The sequence below is a fragment of the Pseudopipra pipra genome, chromosome 5 (assembly GCF_036250125.1).
Source record: "Pseudopipra pipra isolate bDixPip1 chromosome 5, bDixPip1.hap1, whole genome shotgun sequence".
NCBI classification, from domain to species: domain Eukaryota; kingdom Metazoa; phylum Chordata; class Aves; order Passeriformes; family Pipridae; genus Pseudopipra; species Pseudopipra pipra.
The window spans coordinates 61,077,297-61,103,943 of NC_087553.1; the positions used below are offsets into that span (position 1 = coordinate 61,077,297).

At 39.7% G+C, this 26,647-nt stretch overlaps 1 protein-coding gene across 3 annotated transcripts; it reads right to left on the reverse strand.

Moving 5' to 3' along the window:
- Positions 1-72: 72 nt before the first annotated feature.
- On the reverse strand, positions 73-24,081 carry ERGIC2 (ERGIC and golgi 2). 3 transcript variants are annotated; one of them, XM_064656303.1, is made up of 14 exons: positions 24,062-24,081; positions 18,981-19,126; positions 16,105-16,213; positions 14,624-14,670; positions 13,565-13,635; positions 12,774-12,814; positions 11,904-12,005; positions 10,364-10,459; positions 9,535-9,590; positions 8,469-8,567; positions 7,202-7,299; positions 3,760-3,922; positions 2,832-2,911; positions 73-2,043 (listed from the first exon to the last, which is right to left on the reverse strand). In XM_064656303.1, the coding sequence occupies exons 2-14, from the start codon at positions 19,084-19,086 to the stop codon at positions 1,978-1,980; spliced, it is 1,134 nt and encodes a 377-aa protein (XP_064512373.1). In that variant the 5' UTR covers positions 19,087-19,126; positions 24,062-24,081; the 3' UTR covers positions 73-1,977. The 3 variants fall into 3 exon arrangements, with proteins under 3 accessions (XP_064512373.1, XP_064512372.1, XP_064512374.1); XM_064656302.1 differs by lacking the exon at positions 24,062-24,081 and adding an exon at positions 21,193-21,354; XM_064656304.1 differs by lacking the exons at positions 2,832-2,911; positions 24,062-24,081 and adding an exon at positions 21,193-21,355.
- Positions 24,082-26,647: the final 2,566 nt, after the last annotated feature.

Consider the following 26,647-nt stretch of genomic DNA (forward strand, 5'->3'; position numbering starts at 1 on the left):
AAATTTTCTTCCATTACCAACCAGCCATCACACAAGCTTTGTTCTAGGTAACACAAATACACCACACAAGGATTTATGACACACCAAGCTGCTTGGCTCTTTTATGTGAGAATAGAAAATAACATTTAAAGTTCTGGTACAAAAAGTTAACTGAGATCAGCCTCTCCCACCTGTACAGTCTGTTCCAGGCAGGTAAGAAACAAGTGTTAGGACAAAGCCAAAGTAGAACCAGTCTGAGTAGAAGTAGGGAAGAAACCTCAGAAGGAAATGCTAAGGAGAAATGGGAAACAAAGAGTTTCTCAAGTTGCTGGAGTTTTAATCAGTGTTAAAAAAAAGCATAAAAGAGAAACCCCCAAACCTGGCTGTCAGCCCCAAGGACCCAGCTTCCTGAAACTTCTTTCTCAACAGTCAAATTCAACAAAGGTCTTTCCTTACTTCCCACATCTTATTTACTATATTATTTCTGTTTAGGAAGCCCTTTGCTTTGCATAGCAAATGAACTGTGTTATTTACACTATGCTCATCACCAAGATCCAAGTGTCCTGTAAAGTACATTAACAGAAGTCAGCAAAATCTGACACCACAGAGATTTTTATTTTTCTGTAATTAGTCCTCTCAATTATAATATTCATTCCATGGTGAGTAAGGCCAGGACCAGCATCATCTCCTAATATATTATTAAATCAGTTTTGCCGAGAAGGAATCATATTATTGAGTTTTTACACTGGTGGAGTAACTGTTCAACCACAGTTGTGTACCAGCAGTTCAGCAGTAACACGATGTTCCACTTCTCAAAGCACCATCTGCATTAATAACATTCATTCTCAGTAGCATATTTACAATATGATATTGCTCTCTTAATTTACAAAAACCTTCATGAACAATACGGATTAATTTTGCAGATCCCTTCTCATCACTTGTCTGCAGCAATAGGATTCAGATTCCCTGAAGTCACCTATTTCAATTCCATACTCCCTGGCCTAGCAGACCTCCCAACTGCCCTGAACTGGCAGCTTCTTGCTCTTCCCCTCTTCCCCCACTCCATTTCCAGGATGTAGATGCTCCCATGGCTCACATACCAACAGCAGGGGTACAACAAAGGTTCCATCCAAGCAATTTCTTTACCCAGAAAGAGGTGTACAAAGATTTCCTGATCTTTTACTAGGGAGTCTTGCCTTTTAACAAAACTACAGTCAAATGCCTTATTTAAAAGCCTTATTTAAATGCCTTATTCCAAGTTATAAAAACTGTGCACACTGGAGGGCATTCTAAGAGTCTTTAAGCACTTCCACACTGATGCCAGAAGTGACACACTCACTGCTGGCACAGTGGATGTGTGGAAACAGAGGGACTCCTCTGCTCTGCAGTGTGTTTCTTCCACTAAGGAATGGTGGGACTGCAGAAAGGAAGCAGCTATGACCAACATCATGGCTTGGGGTCCACCTTACTCCAAGTTCTCTCTCATCCCCCTCTTCTTCAGGATTTTCTAGGATTGCTCCCCACCTGTATGAGGCATCTTAGCCCTCAGCCTCAGCATTACAGAAGAACAAGAAAACCCAATCCCCCGTTTGCATACCTAAGAGAAACCCCAGCTCTACTGCTGTCCCTCTGTGCCTTCCACACATCCCACTTGTTCTCTTCTCTCCTTGAGGCCTGCAGCCTTCCCAGGCATCACTAAGATGCTTCAGTGGTCAACGGCAGCCACCACGAAGACGTTCAGCTCGACCATGAATATTGTGTTGGCAGTAACACTCCTTGACTCTCCAGATGCTCCACCTCACTGGTCTCACAACTTTCTATGACTCCATGTGCACTCAGAAAGACAAAAAAATTACACAAATTGTTTTGCTGTTGTTTTTTTTGTAAAGGCTTTGTTTTTTTGCTGCCCATCAGCGCTGTCTCAGCATATTGCACAATGTTCATTATAAAAAAGAGTCTTCTGTATCAGGCAGGAAGAAAGAAAATTTTCTCAGGAGGCTAATGTGTACTATTGTCTGTAATTAGAGGTAAGTGGTTGCTTGTGTGGCCATCAGAAAGTGGGACCTAGTGAAACAAAAACGAGGTGTTATTAATGGCTTGTCCACAAACAGAATCTCCACTCCCTCCCCCAAAAACACATACTTGGTCATTTCTTGGATGTCTTTTACCTGGTCTCTCATACAACAATTATACAAATCTGCTTACCTTCCCTCCTCTCTCTCCACTCACATAACCCTGCCAGCTGGCAAACATCAACTAAATATGAGAGAAATGCAGAGATCTCAAAGGCTATCTACAGGCTTAAATAGGAAAAATAAAAGTAAATTGACATCAAGTAGTTGCTAGAGGAGCAATCCTATTAATGACCAATGAAGGGAAAGGTGAAGATAGCTCAGCTTTTTCACAGTGCTTGGCAGTAGCCTGCAGACTAATAAGGAGCACCACTGAACACCTGCAGCACACAGTGTGCCTTCTTCAGTCTGCAGGCCAAGCAGAAGAAAATGTGAAACCAAAACCAGGACAGTGAGACTGACTAGGCCTGGGAAAACATGTAATTTTTGGAGCAATATGAATAAAAAGAATAAAAATAAAAATATAATACTAAGGAAAATGGAGGGAATGTAGGAGAAAAACCTCCACAACACTCAGCTGCATTGATTCAGCTTGTTTCCTTGCTTCCTTATGTTTTAGGTTTTCTGACTGTTTTTAAAAGCTGTTGAATCTGTGCTCATATGCATGTCAAGGGAGAGTTTATTGCCAACATCTTAAAACTTCCTGAGACCAAGTCCAAAGCTGACCTCATCATCCATCCTCAGCTGTACCACCTAATACTTAGAGGAAGTTTTCCTTACCGATGTGGATTTGTAAGAGCCCAGCCTGAAACGGCAAAAAATAATTTCTGCTACAAATCTTCCAAAGCCATGTAAAATTCCTGCAATGTCAAACAAGATTTAAATTGTCATCAGTAGTAAAAATGTATTATCTATGGAAGCATTACAACAAAACTCTACACAGAATAGAGTGCAGTAAACCTGTACATAAGGCACTGAGAAATTAACATACAAAAAGGAAACATCAAGGGCAGGGGAGAACTCTAACATTCTGAAATGCATTGAGAAAAGTAAAGCTATCCAAGTAAATGTCACCCTCTGCCAGCTTTCATGGGTGAAAATACATTCTGTGGGACAGAAATATCTACTTTGAAAGGCAGCTCTTAGTTCAAGGTTTCTTTACTAAAGCTCTCTTCAAATGAGAGACAAGAAAAGAAATGACTTGAGATCAAGATACCCTATTATGTCTTGACTAGTAAGTGAATTGTGCTTTTTCAACTTATTTTCTTTGAAGGAGAAAATCCTGCAGTACATTGACAACAAAAATCCTCCCAATTACTTCAGATGGAAATTTTATCTCAACTTTTGTCACTGATTTAACAGTGGATCCCAGCTAAAGGAACTACACAGAATATCAGAAGTCAGGATGTATCTGTATGTATGTGTATATATATATACACAAACACAGATATATCCTTGCTCTTCCAGAAGAAAATAAACTATGCTATAGTTATCAGAAAGGAAACAACAGGCTCTCAGAACAGCAGAAATGCCATACTGGGACACTGAAACTGAGTAGCTTCCATGGTACATTTCGGTGCACACAAAATAAGCACTTCATCTTAAACCTATTAGAGGTTCAGGACTCCCCTGTAATTTATCCATAACAATTACCATGAAAAAAACCCCAATTCTGATAGAACTTAAGAGGGAAGGCTCTGATAATCACCTGTAGTTGAAAAAATTCCCCCAATAATGCCACAGAGCCTCACTAAGAACTGCCAAAAAGGCATATGTTCTTCTGTCACTGTCACCATGAGTGAACTGATATCATATTTCATGAATATTCCTGACACCCCATGGCTGCCAGCTGCATGGTTAATTACTCTTTCCTGAAAGAAAAGAGAGAAACACAAATTAGTCACTTGTTATTAGTCACAAGAAAACCCGTCTTACTAGATGTGGTAACAAAGAGCTGTTTAATCACAGTTAGCAATCAACAGAAGACCAGGGAACATCAAGGTAACTTTGACCAGTACCTTCTAAATGTCAAACATCATTAAGTAAAAGTTTACTTTCCAGGTCACTGGTCTTCTGTGCTGCATATCAGTGTTCACTATCATACTCTGGTACTTTCTCCCAAGACTTGCTCACATGGTCCTTTAAACAAGGATGTTTATAACTGGATTGTTTTCAGTACCTGTGATAGTAAGTGCCACAGTTTTGGTCTGGCCTGTGAACTCAGGGGACTGCACTGGTATAACAAGGTGCTGCAACTCTTCCTTTATCCACTGCTATGAATGACATCAGGGTGAGACCTTCAGGAGACATTTCAGTTGTTGTACAGCCTTGACTACGGCAGTTTCCCCGGAGGGTGTATATAAATCATAGAATACCAGGTTGGAAGGGACCCTGAGGATCTTCCTTGGCAAAAGCCTCTTTTCAAAATTTTTGTCTGTTATGTCATTTCAGACAAGTCACACAGCAAAAAAATGCATCTCAATAAATAGAAACCCCAAACTCACTAGGACTACCGAGCATCTCAGTCCTAATCCAAGAACTTCTACAGTTTCTTCTCATTTGGTCAAATTCTTATACCAAAAGACCCCAAACATGACAGTGTGACTGCTATAAATACCTACTTTTTAAAGGAGAAAACATCTCAACACAGCATTAAGCTTCTTTCAAAAGTTTGCTGTCCTTTTGTTGTTAGGGAAAGGTGTTGAAAAATACACTGCCAAGTATGTCAGACTGAAAATATATCAGGGGAGCAGAAAAGAACATAACTGACTGAAGACAAACAAACTCAGCCATGTCCAAGTTAATAAGAACAGAGAAGACAAGACAAGTAGGACTGAACAGAAAAGCAATATATCACAGCTCCATTTCATTTGTAGGTTTAACACTGTGCTCAGAAACTGTGCAGAATACAGTACAAAATAAAAAGCAGAACACCACTTTGTTGAGATAGCAGAAAAAGCTGGTTTGTGTCAGTGTTAGTTGACTGAAGAAGTTGCCTGATCTGTACTTTTCAAAGTAAAAAGGAATCAAAATAATGTATCAGTAATGATACCAGGCCACAAAAACTTCACAATGGTTAAATAACAAAATGTAGAATGCTTTCCATATTTCAAAAGCATGACAACAGTCAGCATTCAAAGACAGATGATGAGGCACACTAAGAAGGAAGACTGAAGGTAGTTAAACAGATCCTTGCCATTGGCAAGTGACACAAAAGCCTTTGTACTGTTTGTTTTCCTCTGTTGTTTCCCTAAGCGTTACTGGTCTTTTGAGGTCAAATGGTAAAAAAAGAATATGAAGTTAAATAGAACACACAGAATTCCATCCTCAAAAGATACAGAATTCTTTTTCTGCAAACCATTTTGGTCTGCTTCCAGCTTCTACTGCTGCAGATTCAACTTCTGATTGCTAAAACCTGCTGAAAATAACTAACCCTGCATCAGATAGCTTAGTGAAGCCTTGCTAGAATTAAATCTTTTCGATATAGATAAACACAGTATCTCAAACACCAACAACAGTGGAAATGATTCTGCCCACACCTTTCAAACTCTGTTTCCCCATCTGCTCACCACTGGTAATTAAGCTTCACTGCATTCAACTTCTAGCCATGCCTGCCTGACCACCTTTTCCCACATCGGCATGTGTCTCTACTCTCATAAGATAAGTGCACTAAGTTGTTCAGTCAATAGCTGTTCTTAAAAGCCTTCTCCAGCTTATCTGCTAGGAATATTTGGTGTCCTAAGATTAACACAAATAAGCTTTACAGGGCTACCTACTGAGCAAGAGCAAAGAAGTACATAATGCCACTTTACCTCTGCTATTCCAAGCTTTTCCATTAAGCAACCTCTGGCTGTTGCAACTTTCATAAAAAAATCCCCACAAAAAAATAAACAGCTAACTTAGATGGAGAGGTAATTGATAGTACCATCTTTACAGCAGGAGAGAAAAACTGAATACAAGATAAAAAAAGGAAAAGTGTCTAAGACAAACTTACAGATGTCAGTCAACAGCTTAAGGAATGCCTTGGTTGTTGCAGAGATTGTGCAGAGAAAACACAAAGCAGATTGCTAGACCAGCAGGAGGTGGGGTACACTGCACTATGAAATTCCTCTTCATTCCTCTCTGTAGTCCAGCTTTCATGAGTTTCAGAGTGAACCTTTCCCTTCAGTGATCTGCACGTCCCGAGTTGAACACCAAGACATCACCTCTATCCTACTTCCCCTACCCATGTATTTTTCAGAAGCATAACATGGAATTGTGAGAAAATAAAAACTTTTTCTCCCTTGGGGAACACCACAAGCTGTAATTCAGTGAACTGCCACTCCAACCCCTGAATTTCCTTTCAACCCAAGGCTTCTTTCTCACCTCTTGGTTTATCTGTCATTTTTAATTAAATTTTTTACAGAGATTTTTTTCTTTGGCTTTTGAATAGAAGATCAAAATCAAGTTCAGTCTCTGAAAATAAGACATGTAAGCAGCACACCCAAGGCTTTTTTCCTATTTACAGCAATCTTTAAAATTAGTACTATGCTGCATTAACTATTTTCAGTATGGATTCAGAATTAAATGAAGTGGAAGCTCTCTAGTCTTGAGAGTAATTAAAATTGATGGTTCAACAAAGGGTAAACAAGACAGCTGAGACATATACTGTTAGATTAGTTTTTCATACAAACTACCTTTGTTTCCATTTCTTACACTCCACAACCAAATCCATGATATTCACGTGAGCTGCATTTTTTGTTTGCCTCCCACATGGATAAAAAGCTAATGGTAGATTAAATATTTGCAAGGCTACACACTAGGTTACAGACCTAACACTTGGAGGGTTTCACCACCACCACTATTAGCATCCAGTGAAGTGGAAATTACCGGATTATCATTAATTTTAATATCAGACTCCAGATCTACAGATGCAAAACGCTAAGGCAAGAAGTTTGCACATGTCACCAAGCACATATATATTTCACCATCAGTACTGTATGACTTACAGATAAATCCAGTGTACTAGAATGTTCTAGAAAGAGTCTCTTCACTCTAGAGGAATTTTCACAACCATGGTACAACCAAGTCTCTGTTTTCACATTTGAACTTCTGTTATGAACAACCACTTCTAGATTTTTCTCTCCATTTTTTTTATTACTTCTACTTACCCTTTCTGTCACTGAGAATTGATGAGTTTCTGCTGAAATCTTATACGTATGGAGTTTGGTTGGCACAACTGTGATAAAATACTGGAACATCTGGTTGTCTAGAAGAAAAAACATCTCACTGTTGAATCAAATACAGAGTCAAAGACCATCTGAGACATTCACAAATAAATCAAAGAAATAATATTAAAACAGTTAATCAGCTAAGCCATTTACACTAGGGACATTCTTCCATGAGTCCCAGCACTGCCAAGACTACTTCAGCACCATCTGCACGAACAAAGTTAGTTTCCATGGAAAAGCATATGTCTCACTTGTACTCAGAGAAATTTAGATTTTACCCATGTAATGAAAAGACTCATTAAGGTCAGGCCACTCAAAGCTTCAAATGAAACACACAGGTAGTGTTTTCTAGGGCACTAAAGCAAGTTGCACACTGTCATATTTTTCATGATATATACACATCTCACAGTGGTCTCAATAGATTGAATTGTATATAAAATGCTGGAAGCCCTTCTAAACTGGTTATGGTTTTTCTCTTGGTTAGACTTTTGGAGAATTCTTCTTGTGCAATCAGCATTATCGTGCATTTATGATTGCCCTCTGCAATTCCCTAGAGAACAAACACCAACAGACTGCAGCAACTTGCTTTAATTACACTAAACCATTCTGGTTGTACCAGCCAAGGGACTGGCTCTGAGACAACAGCAGCTGTAGAAGGTTCTGGGGATCACTCTCACAGGTAACATCAGCGACAGGATGAGGCAGGTTATTACTCTCCTTTATTCATACAGGAGGAAACAAAGTGATACACAAATCCATCCTGTAGTAGCCTCACAAAACACACTGTGGGAGACACAACCCAAATACAGGAATAGAATCCAAGACTTCTGGTGCTATTTTTTTAAATCAAATCAGACTTATTTTTCCCCATTATGACAACAATCAGATCTATGATTCTCCACTGTAACATACCCCTGCAAAACACTTTGCAGTGTGTTCAGACATACTGTAACTTCAACATAGCACAAACCTGGAAAAAACTGCAAATCAGCTCCAGGGAAACAGCAGAGTACAGTGATGCAGATATTGAAAAGAAATGTCCATTTAAATGCCATGTAGATAAATTAACAGGGCATTGCTCACTACCAAATTTAGCCTGACATGCTGCTTATAAATCACAACATTCATGAAAAAATTATAATATTTTAAATGTAACTATTGGGAAACTATAGAAAACAATATGCTTTTTTAAACACACAACACTTACGATCGGATGCAATTTTTTCTGTTCCATCCAAAGGATTAATAATTCCTGGAATAAGCTCTCCAAATGACAAATGATCTATTCTATGGGAGAAGTTATAAGCTGAAAGATAATACAGAGGAATGAAACATTTTTAAACTATGAGATTCTGTACTTAGAGAAAAATATTCACCCATTTCTCATACTGACATATTCTAGCTAATGCATTTACCAAACATGTTACTGGATTTGTGCCTGTGACTACACCAATATATCTACACATGCTTCAAAGAAAACTCAAATCCAAAATATTTAACAAAAAAGATAAATTTCTCTAGAAAAGAGCTCTAAACTAAATTACTACTCTATTTTAAACAATGCCAGAGTTGAACAGTTATAATTTGATGACAGAGAATTTCTAGTTGGCCAAATACTTAAATTATTCTATAATTCAGGTTCTTGTATGCAATGGCATATAAAAAGACTAAAATTTCATAAATCAAATTTACAGAGAAGTATAAGGCAGTTTCCAAGATACTACACTGCCTGATTTTACAAAGGTATTTAAGATCTATAATACAGTTGTGTTAACATAAATCCATGGGCAGACATTTAGAGGTTTAAGCAACCTTTACTGGTTTAACCAAGTTAATTTTTCACAGTGAGTCACCTTTGTCTCACATTAAGTAAGGCAGCAACACACCTTGAGCATCTAGACTCATAATCCAAAAATTAGGTTTCTAGGGACAAAGCTCAGAAATTTTTAACCTTATAAAAAGATTTTCCAGGAAATAGGTACTTTGGACTGAAATACAGGAATTTTACATGGCATTTGTGTTACAACAGAGTATATCTGAGATTCCTGTGTTATCATTACTGTAGAAGCAATCTAAAGATAGTCCTAATAGTGTTACATGTATAAAAGAAAGTCGCTGCTGAGTCAGATCATTGAAGAGAATATTCTTCACTGTTTTTTACAACGCAATTGCACAGCTAGAACATCTTTACAACAGCAACCTCACATGAATTAGGAGACAGCAGTCTGACTGAAATGATACATGTTTGTATGGAGATGACAGAAGGAACTTACACTCATGGCTTACAAGGGCTGCCAAGTGTGCATGGCCTCGAGGGTGTGGTATTGCCCTAAAGAAAGCAAGAAACGTTTTACGAATCCACACAGGACTATGTAGAAAAATTACCTTTCCTCCTCAATTTCAATAAATATTTTATTAAAATACATCTCTAGATAAAATACGTATTTATGCACATATGTATAACATAACATATATATATTACATATATTTAAGCATATCTATGTGTTTTAGAAATTGATATCGATAAAAATTGAGTATATCTATATAAAAACCAAATGCGACAGTTTTATTACTGCCAACTACAGACAGCCTGAACAGTAAGTTACAGAAACCCTGGACTTACAAAAACCCTCTTACAAAAAATTACTGTCTTTGATTTTTAGAAATATCAAAACCACATCAATTGTGCTATTAGAAGAATCACCAAGTTCTACTCCACAAAAAAATGCAGAACTGTTCAAGTGACTAACAAAAATTTGACCATATTTGTTCCATGACTAAGCAAGTTAACTGCACTCTGCATTTGCTCTCTGACAAAGCAAGTTTCGAGAGTTTCCATCCTGTAAGACATGGAATTCATAAAAACTACATTACATGCAACAATGCACCGCACTGCGTTGTTTCAGGAAATTATGAAGAAATTTAATTGTGCAAGAAAAGGTATTACATGGAAAAAAATATCAAGCATGAGTACAGAAAGGCTAATAAAAACCAGTCACTAATTCTGAAATATAAAAGCACAAACAAATAAATACATACATGCACTATACAGAATGTAGAAGTCAAAGGGGTTTTTATTTTCAGGAATTGAACAGAACATACTTGCCCACAGTTATGTGAAAGTTCCCTGCCACTTTATTGACATAGAGATGACCATGAATTCTGCATGCATCTGGAGACTGCAATGAATTATCTTCCCTGTTTAAGTAAAAACAACATTGAGAGTACTTGAGAATATTCACTGTCTAGCAGAAATAACAGCAGTACAGTTAGATTTCCTTTTCCTAGCAAAAGATACAGCATTATCATCTACCTCTCCTTACTGTATTCTTCTGGAATTACAGGAGAGATGTGGAAGGGAGGAAAACTAGTAAAGGTCAGTTTGACGAAACCAATAAGCTTTCATCCCTACTTGTATTCACAGATCTGGCCTACAATGCTGGCTTACAATACCTGAACAAGTGAGCAGAAAACATAAGACCATAAGTATATCTTGTTGGCCTGGGGCTTTTTATTTTCCCACTTCGACCAAAAATGGCTCATTGGGAAAGTTTTAATGCTACAATGAACAGAACCAAATACTCCCCACTCTTGTTAGGGAGTCCACAACTCAGAACATATTTACAAATCTGCTCCTTAGAGGGAGATGAAAAAAGAAGGGTTTTTTTTAATACATCTCCAGCATAAGTACCACTTCAAATACTGCACTAACAAGTAACATAGAAGCAAAGAAGGATTTAATTAATCTGAAGACATCAAGCAAATGGGAAAAAAAAGATTTTTTGAGCTCTCTTTAGGCTCACCTTCGGAAGAAAGAATGTATTTGGTTCTCATACAGGCAGATTACAACATGAGAAGTGTGTAAGGCAGTTTTGGTGTTTGTTTTGTCTTACTCAGTTTTTTTAGTGGGGCTTGGGGTTTTTTTTGTGCTGATTGTTTGCTTGTTTGTTTTTAAGGGGAGAGAATTTCAGTTTTCATTTGGAAAGCATTTTCCCTTGGGGAAAAAATAATTTAAAAAATCATATAGCATTTAGATTCAGGCAGACCAAGCATTCTATGCATTAGTCTCTCAGAATTTGTGGATAGCTGGAATAAAGTGAAAATAGTAAGGCTTCTCTACACAACCTCAACTGTGCTACCTTAGACACAGAATTTACTAACAAAACACATTTGGACTCAAAGGTTGATTCTTTTAAAACTATGAAGCTTTAAGTCACAGCAATGTTTTTAAAAGTTGCTGAACAGAAAGACACTTTAAAAAAAAGACTCTCATTTAGCATTGCTCTGGCATTACTAGTTCCCATTAAGAAGGAAGCATCAGACAAAATGGAATAAAAGAAGTGTGTGCATATATTTCTTTGTGTGTCTGTATCAGGCATACAGATGTATGCATAAGTATACACACAAAACCTGGAAACTTTCTCCAAACTGGAAACCCCAGACTGGAAACAACAGCTCTCAAGCTGTATCGAGCAAGTATCAAGCATACTATTTTAAAATGCATCCAAAAGCAGTGACATCTTCTTTTCCTACAACCTTGTCTTCTGGGGGCAAGGGGGGATCATAACCACAATAAAATGTGAAGTCTAATTAATGGGGGGGGGAAGGTGCAATAATGACCCAAAATCCCAGTTTTTCTTACCGTGGTGGCAGTGCTGTAGAAGCACTTTTAAATGCACTTTTGAATATCACATCTTGAAGAGAATGTTCTTCCTGCAGTCTACTCTGAATTAATTGCAGCATCCTAAAGATCAGAGACAAGAGTGAAAGCATGCAACAATAAAACAAAATCTAATCTGGCTTCACAATCAATTATTAGCTTCAGCTGCAGGTTGCAAATCAAGAAGTTAGCAAAGTTGATGTAAGTATTAAAGCATTACTTTATTAGAAGTACTAATGCATAACTTTTGCATTACTTTATTAGAAGTATTGAAGCATAACTTTCAGAATGATGTTTTATACAGAACTTAAAGCAGTGTGTTACCAAAATACCAAAACTAGCCAGACTCCCAAATAAGTTTCAGTTCTATTACAAAACTATCAGTGTATAGGGCATACACAACACCAAGCTATCACAGTTTAAATGATGAACAGTAAGTCAATTCAGTTATATGAATGAGTCAAATATTTTGTTTTTGCAAGAACATGCCAATTCGTTACTACAGCTCAGCTTGGACATTTAGATATCTGTTTTATACATTTGATACCATAATTATAACTTGTGCTAACAAACACTCATTTGGAAATATAAGCTGAGTTAGTCCATACATCTTGGCTTGCAAATGCATGACCCAATTCCACAGATGAGTACAAAGCCAATTTTTTTCCATACAGAGGTATCAAATAATGAGAAAAGCAAAGTAAGTAGTATCTTTTCACAGGTTTACACTCTTAAATTACAAACAAGAGTGGTTAGACCCAAGACATAGTTGTGTCATGTGACTCTGGTGTACCTCAGGATCACTTCCAGTACAAATAATACAAGCCATAAGCATGCATCTCAGTGGTTTACCTTTGCAATTCTTTTTGTTGTGGGGTGAGATCAAATACTACCTGAAACAAAAATAACACCTCTAATAAAACACAGAGAAAACTTCCTTCCAGGAAACCCAGAAGAAAACTGGGATGTGGGAAGGGGTGGGGAGTTATAATCAACTTCACACTTACTACTTCTAAGGGAAGTTTATGAAAGGACTTTGCACTTTAAGTAATACGTTTAGTGTTTAAATATAAAAAATTCTGTCCCTTTCAAGAGTTATTCATTTATGCAAGAGTTGCTTGCATTTATGACTACAGCATCTTTTCCTAAAGCTTTCCTAACTTGAGTCAGCAGTCACCTTCTCACCTTTGACTAACAGGGACTAGAAGCAGTGAGCAGCAATTTAATTCTAAGTGATATAACTGATTTGCATGGCTTTGATGCTAACAGCAGTAAAACAAGTAGAAGAGCAATCCTTGAAAGACAAGGGTCCAGGTGCAGATTGTTTATTTCTAGGGTCATCCCACATAAAGCACTAAAGACAAGCTACCAGACCTGCTATACTTCATCAGCACAGGAGTATCAACAGTAACCTCTGTTCACAGACTTCAAATCTAAGTATTGGTTAACACTAATGTACTCCAGGCAGCAAATTCAATTGCAATTAATGCTAAAACATACCCAGAAGCTATGGCCAAGAGATCAACTGCAACCTCTTTCTAAGAGGTCGGAGAAAAACACCACACGCAAGCAAACCAGCCCAGTAGTGCTTCACACCAGGAGCAATTTAATTTTCAAACAAAAAAAGGTAAGAATCAACTTACTGGCTCATAGATTAGCCCATCTGCAGAGGCAACCATTGTTTCTGCTAAATCCAGAACATCAGCCCCCACATCTATTTGAAACAGAGAGAAATATTAAGTCACACAGATGATCAGAGACCAACAAAAAAACCCCCTTCCAAGTCAAAAGAAAGCTTCACAGTACAGCAGTAAACTTCAGTATGTCATTGTTTCTTCAGCCTATCTAACCTTCAATTTGAACTGATGCACAGTGACCAAAAACTCTGCAGATTTGCAGTATTTTCTCACTGAAGTAACACCTACAGTGATGTTGTACAAACCACACATACAAGCTTTCTAGGATCTGCTATGCATAAATATTTTCTCCTGTTTTACAAGTAGTGAATAGAAAGCAAGACTAGTCAAAAAAGAGGAAAAATTTCTGTTTATTTCTAAAAAAAAATAAAAATAAACCGATGTACCATACAATTACTGCAAGGTTTAAGCTAGCCAAAATATGTGAGTCACGAAAATTTGCTTGCATTCCTGGTAGAAGTAGTATTCTCTGTCTTTCTCAGTCCAGGACAAGCAAGACCACTGCATAGAAATAATGGTTTATTTGCTAAATGATGTCAAAATAATAGTAACCATTGCCTTTAAATAGGAAGGCATCCCTCATATGTTCATGAGGAGGATGAAATTACTTGATGGTTTCAGTATTGTTAAACACTAGACCAGGTTAATATATCCCAAGTTCATAAATAAATAAAAGTTGTTATAAATTCCTGCTGCTGAGTTGTGTCTCACAATGAGCTTTTAGAATATTCCAGCAAGAGAGAGTGGAACAGCAGATCCTTTTCTTGCTGACAGACAAAGCAAAGTTCTGTGAGATGCGAATGAGATGGCACAGATACTTTTCTTCACATCTCTTACCAATTTTTTCAGTGAGTCATAAGCCATCAAGATCACTACATGCCATCAAGATCAGAAAAAAATCACACTGGTAGAATATTTTGAACAATCTCCAACTATACTGCAAGCAAATGCATACTCTGAAGAGGCCTTAAAATGTTTCAAAACTTTTACTGATGGAATACTTACACTGACACCTCATGGCAACTGTAATATCAATATTGATTCTTAATTTACTGGAAAAAAAAAAGGCAAAAAGCTATTAAGCCACATTGAGTACAAGCATCAAGAAACATATTGCTAAAAATATCAGAGTACTTGCAGAAACATAGTCAAATAACAAAATTTACACCAACAAATATAAATTTAATCTGTTCAACATTGAAGTGAAGCTAGATGGACTTTTGGAGCACATTAAACCACTCATAACTTAAGAGAGAACCTCCATCTCACCAAAAGTCTGATGTGTGACATTCCCATATATTCTGGGCATTTCCTATTGGTTTTCATGTTAGTTTAACAAAAGCAATTTAAATTATAATGAATAAACCCTGTCGTTACAGTCACATGGCTCTATTACCTCCAGAGCTGCTTCTGGAACTTAGCTGACCACAAGCAAATCACATAAGCAAGGGATTCCACACTGCCTCAACTTGGGATCAGAAAGGGTCAGCAGAGAGGAGAAAAGCAGTAACAGGGATACCAGTCTCCATTGGTTTTAACTGTCAAGAACCACAGGCTGAGTGATTAGCCCACAATCAAACCAGGAAATCTGTAGTAGGCCGTCTCCCAAATCCCATAATAGTCTCTTAACTGACAGACTACCCTTCCCATGTGATAGCTTCACTGGGGATATAACCTACTTTAGCAAAGGCCTAACTGAAACTCCCATCTGTCTGAATGGATTTACTTGAGCTTTTGATGCAGCTCCTTTAAATTTTTCATATCTTTTTCACTACAGGACCCTTCGTTATTTCTGATGTACAAGACATCCAATTAATATATCTATCTTTAGCTTGTTACCACAGCAACTAGTAAAACAGCTTTTAAAGTTATTTCAGTCTCAGACATGTGACATTTAAAGGTGCTCAGGGCACGAAATCTGCATTTATTTCACAGGGACTCATGGGTGCCTGACCACCTCTGGAAGAAAGGCAAACACAGCCCAGACAAGCACATGAAACCATCAGTAAATGTATCTTCATGGGGGCTGTAACTGGAGACAAGATCAAGAACAACTTCTAGATAAGACAGTCAAAGTTCTGAGTGCTTCAGGTTCACCTCCAGCACACAAAATATAATGGCAACATACAAACTATATGAACTAGAGTAAGAATCATGCCAATGTGGTGATTTTACCTAGCTGATGTGGAGTTAAGTATTACAATGTTCTCTGAATTGTTAGCAAATAATTCCTCAGGCAACTCCTTCAGCAACAAGCCTACACTACTTTGATTTTCTCATTGCAGAAATCTCAATTTATCTTCCTCATAGATTTCAGAAAAGAAAAAACCCAAATCAATCAACAGAAGAAAAATCAAGTCCCTTTAGTATTTTATTTTTAATTTCAATCATAAATTTCTTGCAAGTTACATGAAACTTTTAAATCTATTCTTCCCTGAAACATAGACAACTTAAGTTTTAAAAGGAATTATAACAAATAAAGTTACCTAGTAAAATCCTTGTCTACTTCATATTCATATTTCATCCATGTGTCCCGGTACACCATGAATTCCATCACAGTCAGGAAAGCTATTGTTGTAAATGCTATCAGAGAAACTGGTCAGAGGGAAAAAAAGGTAGAATTTTAGATTGTGAGAAATATTATTCAGAAACAAGCAGAACAAAATTCTGACATCCCAGGAATTGAGCATGACCAGTACAATGCTGGCATCTTTGATTTACAAATCCACAAGCTGCTCTTAGAAGGTTGTTTTCATATTTACCGTATTTGTTTTTACACAGGAGTGGAAAAGAACAAGTCATACCTTTGCATCAAGAAAGTACTTTTTAAATACAGTCAAATTCTAGAATGATGAGGAGGTTGTGAAACTCCTAATATGGCTATATCCTCCTCCACATATAAAAAGCCCACAAATCACTGTCAGGAATGGTCTAGGCAAACTCAATCCTAAACTCAAGCATGCAAGAAGAAGGTAGAGCACCTTGAAATTCCTTCAAGTCTCCCCTTGTCCACAACTTAAGTTTTTATAATAGTTTTTTTCATATCAAGTTTGAGAGTCAAGAAGCTAGCAGATAAGAGAAATAATATGCATTATATTACTTATGTATAGATGCACAGTCAAGATTTCCACCCCAATATTTTGAACTATTCTCTCTCTGGTGATCAGCAACACGTAGCTATCCAATTGTACCAACTGCTAAATAAGTGAAGAACTGACTTGAAATTGTTTTTAGGATGAAAACTAATTGGTTTATTTTAGTGCTGTATGTGCCTCACTTATTTCCAAAGCAGCCTCTTCATCACACTTCCAAAGCTGTACAAAGCAAAGGGAAGATCTTCCTTCCTGCTGCACACAGTCAGAAACACAGTAACAGATACCCAGAAGCACCTGCTATGCCCCTTTTATTAAATCATGGCTTTTGTTAAGTTGAAAAAACTTCAGTTATAGAGCATAGTAGTGATTTGTAGAGCTTACTGACACTGATTACATTTTTCATTTGCATTCTGTGGAGCATTTCTATGGAGTCTGCAAAGGGCAACTTGAGAAAAAACAAGTCCATTGTTGATAGGCTTCAACACACTACACACTGGTCCATAGGCCAGAGGTGGGAGCATGGGAATAAAGGCACTGTCCTTCAGGATCAGGAAAGAAATCATTGACTGTTGCATTGATTAGCAACATTTCCAGTTTTAGCTTTCAGCTGACACATGTAACAATCACATATATGAAAACCTTCACGTCAATGTGAACTGTGAAAGCAGATGAACTAATCATTTAATTATTCTGGCTATCAATATCCTTTTGGAGCCCAGTAGGACAGACTCACCCCAGCCAGGCAATGGGAAAGCTGGAACCATACTGACTACTCAGAGCCACACAGGAACAATTAGAGCCATTGCTGCTTTCTGGGTAATTATGTGTGAAGGTATCTGTGGATCTGAACAGGCAAATAAAGTCTTGTAGAATTTCCAAAGACAGATCCTCTTGTCTCAAGGGTCTCCCAGCTCAAGAGCTGGAGTCTCAGCCTCTCTGAGAGACTGGTACTTCTTTTGTAATGGGTTTGAAGGCACTGAAATTCTGAGAAGAGTCCTGGTATGTTTTGGATCCCTATCACACCAGAAAGTAAGCCTGGCATTTCAATCCTGAATGAAACAGGAATACTATTTCAGATTTCATAATGGCACAGAATAAGATAATCCTATATTGTCATTTATAAAGTTACTGGGATAAAACCAAAGAATGCTAAAGTAATTTCTGGTGTTGAGAAATCCTTAAGGCACCATTCACCAAAGTGAAGTTCTCATGAAGGTGCTATACTACAAAAAAAGGACTTTTTTAAGCATTTATTGTTTTTCTGCAAATTACAACATAGAAACAACTTTCTTTCTCAGGAACTGAGACATTAACAAAGAGTTATTTAATCACTTCTTAGGGATTATTTTATATGCAATAATCCTTTAATCATTAACAGTGCAATTCAGGAAATGTAGCAAAGTAATACAGATCCTTGTGATATTTACTTCTACACTACAAGTGGTGTAACAACTTCAAAAGCTTTGAACTTTTTACTCAACTGAGTTTCAGACATAATCACACAAGAGAAAGATTTGTGTCCTCCATTTCAGACTAACTGCTAGCAGTTTCCTGTCTAACTGCAAATAATTCCCATAGTCCAATAGTCCATATTTCCAGATAAGGCTACTTCTAACTCAGCCTAACTTAAAAGCACAATTTTATGAGCAGACATATAAAGAAAACGTAGTCTTTACAGCTACAGCTTTTTCAGAGAAGGTCGAGTGACTAATAAGGCCAGTACAAGCACATGTCCTGAAATAAAGTGTTTAGTCCTTCAAAGGGCTTTCTTTATTCTTAAAATCAACTACACCTTTAAGAAAAAAGCTCTAGAAAGCTGCTCTTCATCCTGATGTTCAACTTATCTGCCTCTGGAGAATGTTTTTCCTCTTTTACAAAAGCACAGTGTTGAATCCCACCATCATTTCAGTTCACACTCAGTCTCACCCAGAAACCTGACACCAAGAAAAGGGCTTAGTGAGACAACAAATGAGAACATTTTATGACAGCCTTGGCACAGTGCACTTCCAGCTGTAATGGGGTAGAAGTTTTTACAGTGAACCTTCACATTGGATTGACTCTCACCAGCTTTATACAAAAATCTCCCTTCAGATGAGTGATGGATGCATCTGTCTGAATAAGATATTATGTATTTACTTGAAGGGGATGAGCTCAGACAGTCCAACAAAGAAATCAAAACCCAATTTTGGCTAGTTTCAAGTGAACACAGATGCCTGTCTTTCTCCTATTGAAGCTGCTGTCAATGTCAGCATCTCAACAAGGCCTACCTGTGCCTCCACTTGCTGAAGTCTCCACATAGCTTTCAGGAACCTTTGGAAAGGCATCCAATTCTTTCATCAAATTCAAGGTCTTCTTGCGATTCAGTCGCCTCATCTTCAGCACACTCCTCCACCTCCTCCTTCATATATTCCCTCTGATTTGAGAATAAATTGTTTTGATTAAAAGACACAAGCAATACTGCTCAAACTGACTGGCTATAATTATAAAGGGATAATAAGACAATTAAAACCTCATAAATATGTTTTCAAGAAATACATACTAGACAACTGGATGGTCACTCTTGCTTCAAGAAAATTGTTAAAGTTGGTCTGAACACTGCTGCTTACATTCCAGCCACATCCAGCATGTTCACCATTTAATTACTATGATTAATTTCGTTCTCCATGAAGTGCTGATTGGTAACAAATATACTGAATTTTAAATTGATTAAAAAAAAAAAATCAGAAAAACCTCCACTAACTCAGTCCTGAAGTAAGCTTACTAAACAGACCTGACAATGCGTGGAGCTCACTGATTTAGCAGGAAATATCTAATAGGCTGCATAAACTTGGGAGGATGTCAGCCTACTCTGGGCCCCTATATTCAGCCAATGCAGGCACAAACTATATCCTAAAGGAAAAAAAAAAGAAGTGTATTTGGCATTTTTACAGCTGTAGAATATTATTATTATCATAAAATGAGCAATTTTTTTCTCTATAAAAATACCTCCCAAATCAAGTTATGTATCAAATCCTAACTCCATCTTTCATAATCATTTCTGTCCATGACATGATCTCCACTCTCTTTGGAGTCATGTTAAGCAGCAGGATGCCAAGAGAAGCAGTCTGCCCAGGAAATAGTGTCCTAAACTGTTTCCAAATCATGCAAATATGCTCACAACCTGGCCCTGCCAATACGCTGCATGTTTTAACAAGTTGACAGTGTTGTTTTTCTTCTGAGAAACTGCTGCACTTCACCCAGAATTTCTGAAGCTACAAAAACCATCATGCAAAGCTTTATTGGAAATGAAGTTCACACATGAAGAATGATCATCTATGCCTGCAACTTTCTCACTATACGAACTGATTTCAGACAGAGACTCTGCACTTGGTCAGGCTACAGAAATCAGTAAAATGGTACTGTGTGTGTGTTGCAGAAGATTCAAAGAAATGCAGTTTCTGGAGTGGGCAGAGAAGATAGGTGCTGGAACAGGCTTTTGGTTATACAGCACAAAAAGATTCCAAAACATCAGGCAAGCAGAGTTCTGTCCTTACTACACCCCATAATTGTGTTTTAAAGAATTATCTCAACTCACTCAGATTACCTTAAGGAAAAGCTGGAAAACTTCGGAGCACAGACATGGCAAAGCAGCTGCTTGAACACAAGTGGAACCATAACATTCCTTAGCACAGAGGAAACACGGGCCAGGGTTGCCTGCTATCCTACACAGACAGGCACTGAAGCCAATTTAGCACCATTTCATTTTCCCCATATCTTCTCTGCTATCACATGTGTAAACACGTGTAAACACGTGATAGCCCACCGTAAAGAGGCACAAGCTAAATACAGGAAATTTGGGAGTACTTTACTAGGAAACTTTCTAAATCATCTTTCATCAGTAAGTATATGGATTTTTGTAATCCAGCTAGAAATATCCAATCTGTTCATCGGTTTCTTTAATCCCATACAACATACAGACTCACTTTCCGTTACAAACCCAGACGGACACCTGATCCCTTCCCTCTGCCCATCTCAACACAAACACCGCAGAAACACCAAGTACAAAATTTGGAATGCTGTGAAAGTAAGATATTATGAACCCAAGAACTAACTGCGTTTAAAAAACATTGTTGTTATTATTATTATTAGCTAAAAAAAAAGGACAAAGCATAGCACAAATGCCACTCGAGACCAGAGCGCCCACTCGAAGCACCCTGAACCCCAACCCGCGCCAGGGGTTCGGACAGTTCTCCCTTACTCGGACACCTCCGCAGTGAAGCCGCTACCGGGCACTCCGAACACCAGCTCCCACGGGCGCGGAGCGGCCCCACGCCTGAACCCCCTCCCGGGGGCTCGGCCCCGGCTGCCCATGCCGAGGGAGGGCCCGGCCGCCAGCCCAGAGCCCACACGCCCGTGCGGGCCACAGGAGCTCGGAGCCGCCGCCAGGCACCAGGAGCCGCGGGATGGGGCGGGACAGGCCGCGCCCCTGCCCTCCCCTACCTCTCGGTTCTGCCGCCGCTGCCCAGCGCCGCGGGCGAGGCCGCACGGGGCGGACGAGGAGCCTCAGGGCGCTGCTCGGCGGGCGCCGCGCTGGGCATGGCACCGCCGGCGGGGCGGGCTCGCTCCGCCGCCGACACCCGCGGCAGCCGCGGGCCGACGGGAGCGCCGGGGCCCCCCGCCCGCCCCTGCGCGCATGCTCCGAGCGCCGCGGGCATGCGCCGCCCCGGCGCGGTGGGACGGGAGACCTGGCGAGCGGGAAGGGATACGGAGAAAGAGGCGCCTATAGAAGCGGCGGGTGTAGTTCCCAGCCCCTGCGCTTCGCATGGAGCGGCGGCTGCCGCTGGGTCCCCGCGCGCGGAGAGCGGAGCACTCCGGAGCCGCAAAGAGATCACATCCCGCGGGAAATACGGCCCCGCTCCGGAGAATTTGGGAAGCTGCGAGGCACTGAGTGATCGTTAAAGCGATGTGCAAGTGCCTTCCGAAGCTAACTGAAAAAAGCACGATAACGTGGCCTGCAGGGATAATACTGTTTCGAGCACTATGGATATAGAAGCAGGCAGTGTTTGAAGAGAGGCGATATCTTGGGTTAACTACAAAGGAAAAGGATTTAGGACAGTGGGCTATAATACTGGGTAAGGGAAGATTTTAAGCTCACAAGCCAGTCTTCAGACCTGAAGTGAAAAAAAGTAAGAGGGCTCACGTATGCCCAAATTCCCTGTTCTGCGCTGATGGAGTTAATAAAAAGGCACTGCCTCACTACAAGCCTTACCCCTTAGTAACAACATTAGTCTGTCTCCAGATTTTTCCTTACAATTCCAGCCAGTCTCATTCTCTATGCCAGAGTCCCCTGCAGTCTTTCCAACTGTGCTGCTGCCAAAACAGTCGATTATCATGGGGTTCCATTATGCTAGTGCCACCCTGCCCACAAGTAGCTGATCATAGACATCTTCTTACAGTCAAAAAGGGAGCTCTCCAATATCTTCTGGGAAGTACTAACGTTTTAGGTAACATCAAAATGATTCAACAAAAGTTGCTCCATGTAAGATTTAATGAAAAGAAAAAAAACCTATACCAAACATATTTATTCACAAATCAGAAAGGAGACTGAAAACTCCAGTATTTTTTATAATGAGGCAAGCAAATAGAACCCACCCCCCATAAATAGATAGTGATGAATTCCACAGCATTAATTCAGATTTTCTCTTTTTAATGGATTAGAGGAAAATGTAGATCCCTAAAAAAAGAGTTTCAAGTAGCATGCCAAAGTATACACAATTTGAATTAAACAATTGTTCGGATATCTACAGCATTTGAGAATAAAAGAAACCTGAAAATCAGAAAGCAACAGGAACAGATTCAAAGAGTATTTTTTGCTTTTTAGGGATAGGCAGATAGTGGGTTTCAAGGAAGGAAAGATATAGCAACCTGCCAATGTTCTCACTGAATTCTGATCAGTCTGTTTCCATCATTTTAGCATCTATAATAATTGGATCAGACAGCAAGGAAAAAGGTGGTGGGAGGATGATACTACAAGAGATAAATAACCAGGCTAAAAATATGTTTCTCTGTACATTTGTTCCCTCATCTCAGAAAAAGCAGGCAGCTTTAGCTACAGCACATAAAGCTCTTATACTGACATGCCAGTGGCCCAGGCTGTAATTCAGCAGCCAGGGATTTTGCTAGTTAAGCCCCGTTTTCCCTTGACATGCTCTCAGCACTGAGTCCTGGAAGGAGAAGCTGATAGATCTGATTATTAGCTGTGCAGCAGAGATGCTCAACAGATGTTCTCACAGGCTATGAGCTAAAGCAATCCAGTCTGCTCACAGACAAACATGGGCTTGGCACTAGTGCTCAACACCACATGGAGATGGCTCTTAGAGACAAGTGGCACGGGACAGAACTGCTTGCAGCTTTGCACCATTATAGTCATATTTGTAACTACAGATGTCTCCATGGGATTTTATGAGGGAAAACGCAGGAAATAGTTTTCAGAATTTAAGAAAAATAGAGAAAACTTATATAGTGATAACACTGTACATTACACTAACAGTATATATTTGACTGCACTGACTAAAGCGACATAACAGTGATTGTACTTCACCCATCAAGTACCAGACTACTAATTCCTTTCCTTATGCCTCTGTGTGCCTGTTTTCTGCTCTCCTGATCACACTTCAGTGGTGGCAGCCTATAAGCATCTGCCAAATTACCTTCAGGAGCCTGACGAGGAGGAAGAAATCCAGCTGCCAGCAGCAAGCCACGCAGGTGAGCCCAGGGGCTTTACGCACTTTGTTTCAGTATGGTATTTAATAAGATCCCAAAGCACCCTGAGACTTGAATGCAGTCATCTATGAAAAAATACAACTGCCTTCCTAAAAAACCCAGTACTTCTTAACACTGGTGATTTATAAAGTCCCTTGATGTGTGTGAAGAGAGGAAACCACATCTCAAATCCGTACACCTGAGCAAACCACAAAGCAAGCAGGACAGAAAAAAAAGTCTCCCAGGAACGCTGGGCTACAAAGACAATAACAAAGAGGATGGTAGTAGACTCAGCAAGAGAAGCAAAAGTAAACACGCACAGATGCCGCCCGCCTGCACTTCAACACACTTCTGTGTTAGTTAAAATTATGGAAACCGTACGCAAGGCACACAAAACTAAAAACCTGGATAAAGCACGACGAGGCTCAAACCAAGCCCTCATCGTTTGCTACTGCTACTGTCGCCTGCACAGGTGGTTCACGATAGCTGAAAAAGCACTTTGTTAGCGCGAAAGCGCGAGGGAAAGGCCGGGAAGAAGGAGCGGGGATCGGCCGGGAGCGCCTGGAGGGGTGAGGCGAGACAGGGGTTGAGAGAGCAGCCGCTTTACCTCGTGGAGGCATCGAGGTGGCATTTAGGGAGAAGAGGAAATACAGGTGCAGACGAGCAGATATGGAGATGAGAGATGGGAGTGGTTGGAAAGGGGGCGGAGGGGTATGAAATCAGTCCCGCGGCCGCGCGGTGACAGGACTGGAAGGGCTGGAGGTGGGTGGCCGTAGTGGCCGTGAGGGCGGCCGTCAGGGAGAGCAGCCCGGCACCGTGGAGCGGGATGGGGCGGGAGCGCCCTCGGCCAATGAGGGGGAACCACGCTGCAGGAACCGGGGAGGAGGCGGTGGGAAGGGCGGTGTCTCCTGCCCCGGGGCCGCGCTCGGCCTGCCCACGGTCCCGCCCGCGGAGGGGCCGGGACGTTCCCGCTGCCCGCGGCCGGAGCCGCTGAGCCTTGTGGCGGAGCCGGGATGGAGGTGCTGTCCCTCCGTGAGGGGAGCGGCGGGTGCAGTGCGGTAACGCAGGCGGCCACTGCCGTGGTGTTTATTGATGGGCTTCCATTTTCCTGGTCCGTCTGTACCGGGTTTCAGTAAAGGCAAGCTGTTGATGAAAGGAAGCCGTGGTCTCCCTGTTCTCTCACGTCAGTTTTCCAATTCGGCTTCACTTCTGGTCTTTTGAGAGATCCTTTTTTAAATTATCTGAGTGAAGATTTCTTGTCGTGGGGTCTCAAAAAGCAGAACAATCCAGTTCACTGAAAGGAAGACGATGCTAAAGCAACTGGGGCTATCTCAAGCAATCCTATTTACCACTAATACATCGTGTAAACAGAATGGCTTTATTCTGCATAATCACCACTCTTTTTTAATACATAAATATTTACGATTAAAAATCTCTTTTTTAAAAAATAATTCAATCCTGATTCTTATTTTGAATACTTTGTGACTTAGCTAATGTTTAAGATGCAATTTATGCAGCTGTTTCATGAAGCTCATGGGGAGCTCACAGGGGAGCAGGGATAAGTCCTAAGCCCTCCGGTGAAATACTGTGAAAGCTGTAGTTAAAAATGTTAGTGTAATCCCTGTTTTGTTTTGTTTTGTTTTTTCCTAAAAGTTTAAATTGTTTGGTGTAGGCAGATAGTGGACTCCAAGTTGTGTCTTTCATTCAGCAGAGATGCTGTATATTATTACTAGATTGTATGGTGTCCATGGAGAGGAAGGGAACATCAGTCACTGAACTCAATTCCTGTCTAGATTACAGATGTCAGGTTAGTAATAAATCCTGCTCTTTCACCACTTGGCTATTTTTAGTAATTAGATAGTGATTACAAAACAAATATTTTGATAATTGATAAAGTTACATAAAAACACTAATCCTTTTGCATAACGCTCTTGAATTGTCTAAACATAGCACAAGGCCAAATCAGGAAACAAAGACACTAGTATATTTTGTGACCTTCAGTATTTCTTTGATTTTGATGTTCTGGTTTCCATTCTTTGGCACATAGTTTTCCTGAAAAAACACATGACCATTAATGAATAGGTTTCTCAAAGCTTCTCTGAAGTTGTATTCACAAATACACTATTTTTTACTCATTTGCTACAAGTTTGCTTTGTCCCAGCATAAAAGTTAGTCTTGAAAAGTATTGCTAGTCTTAAAAGCCTGGATGGTAGGAAGCATTTGGCCTTCTGCCAGGCTACCTGATTGAGAATGGTGTTAGATGGCATAGTGGAGGGACAAGAACCATTTGCCTTAGTAGAGGAAAAGACATTGCTATGTGTTAACTGCATAAAAGACACTAAAGTCCCTCTGAGGGTTTGGGAGAGATCTGGGTAAGTCATACGTGGAGCTGATACTAGGGTATTCATAATAAGTTTGACATAGTCTTACTAGTATTTCATCAAAATTTTTCAAGTCATTGTGACCCTTGGGATGTTAGAATTATACTAGTAGTATGCATGTAAGTCGACACTTAATCAACAGGAATCATCAGATTTCCCCAAACTTGTAAACTTTGTGGTGTAGGTAAATATGCACATTTGTTTTTTGGGTTCTATAAGAAATAAATCTTGTGAGTTTTCTTGAAAATTCTTCTCTTGCTTGTTCTGTCAGGCCAAACGGGTTTAAAGAATTCTTGGCAAATTGCTAGAAAAGTTTTACTTTATAAGAATGTTATTTTGATTTTAATAATAAAGAACATGAGCTTCTTCTATTGGTGAGAGGTTTTATTTATTTATTTTACCATGCCTGTTGCTTTCCGTAACAATTTGAATATGCTTGGTGAGAGCTGAACCTTGCAAAAATGAGAACTGGTAATTAAGCTTCATCTAGTCAAAGTGTAATCTGGCAACCATCAGGGTTTCCATTACTTTTCATAACACTTCTGCAAGGCAATCTGAAGGGGTCAGGATACTCTTAGGTGAGCACCTCAAAATATCCAGTAGGTCTAATGCATCCCAGCTCTTCAAACAACCATTGTATTTCTGCACAGACCTGCCCACACGGAATGGAGACCCTGTAGCCACATCTGTGGAGTGTCCTCTTTTCTTTCAGCCTCTGTTTCTGCATGGCAATACTTTTTTAATGAACTGTTAGCACATGACACTTCTTTGATGCCCATCTGACTGAGACCCAACTTCTGGTGACAACTTTC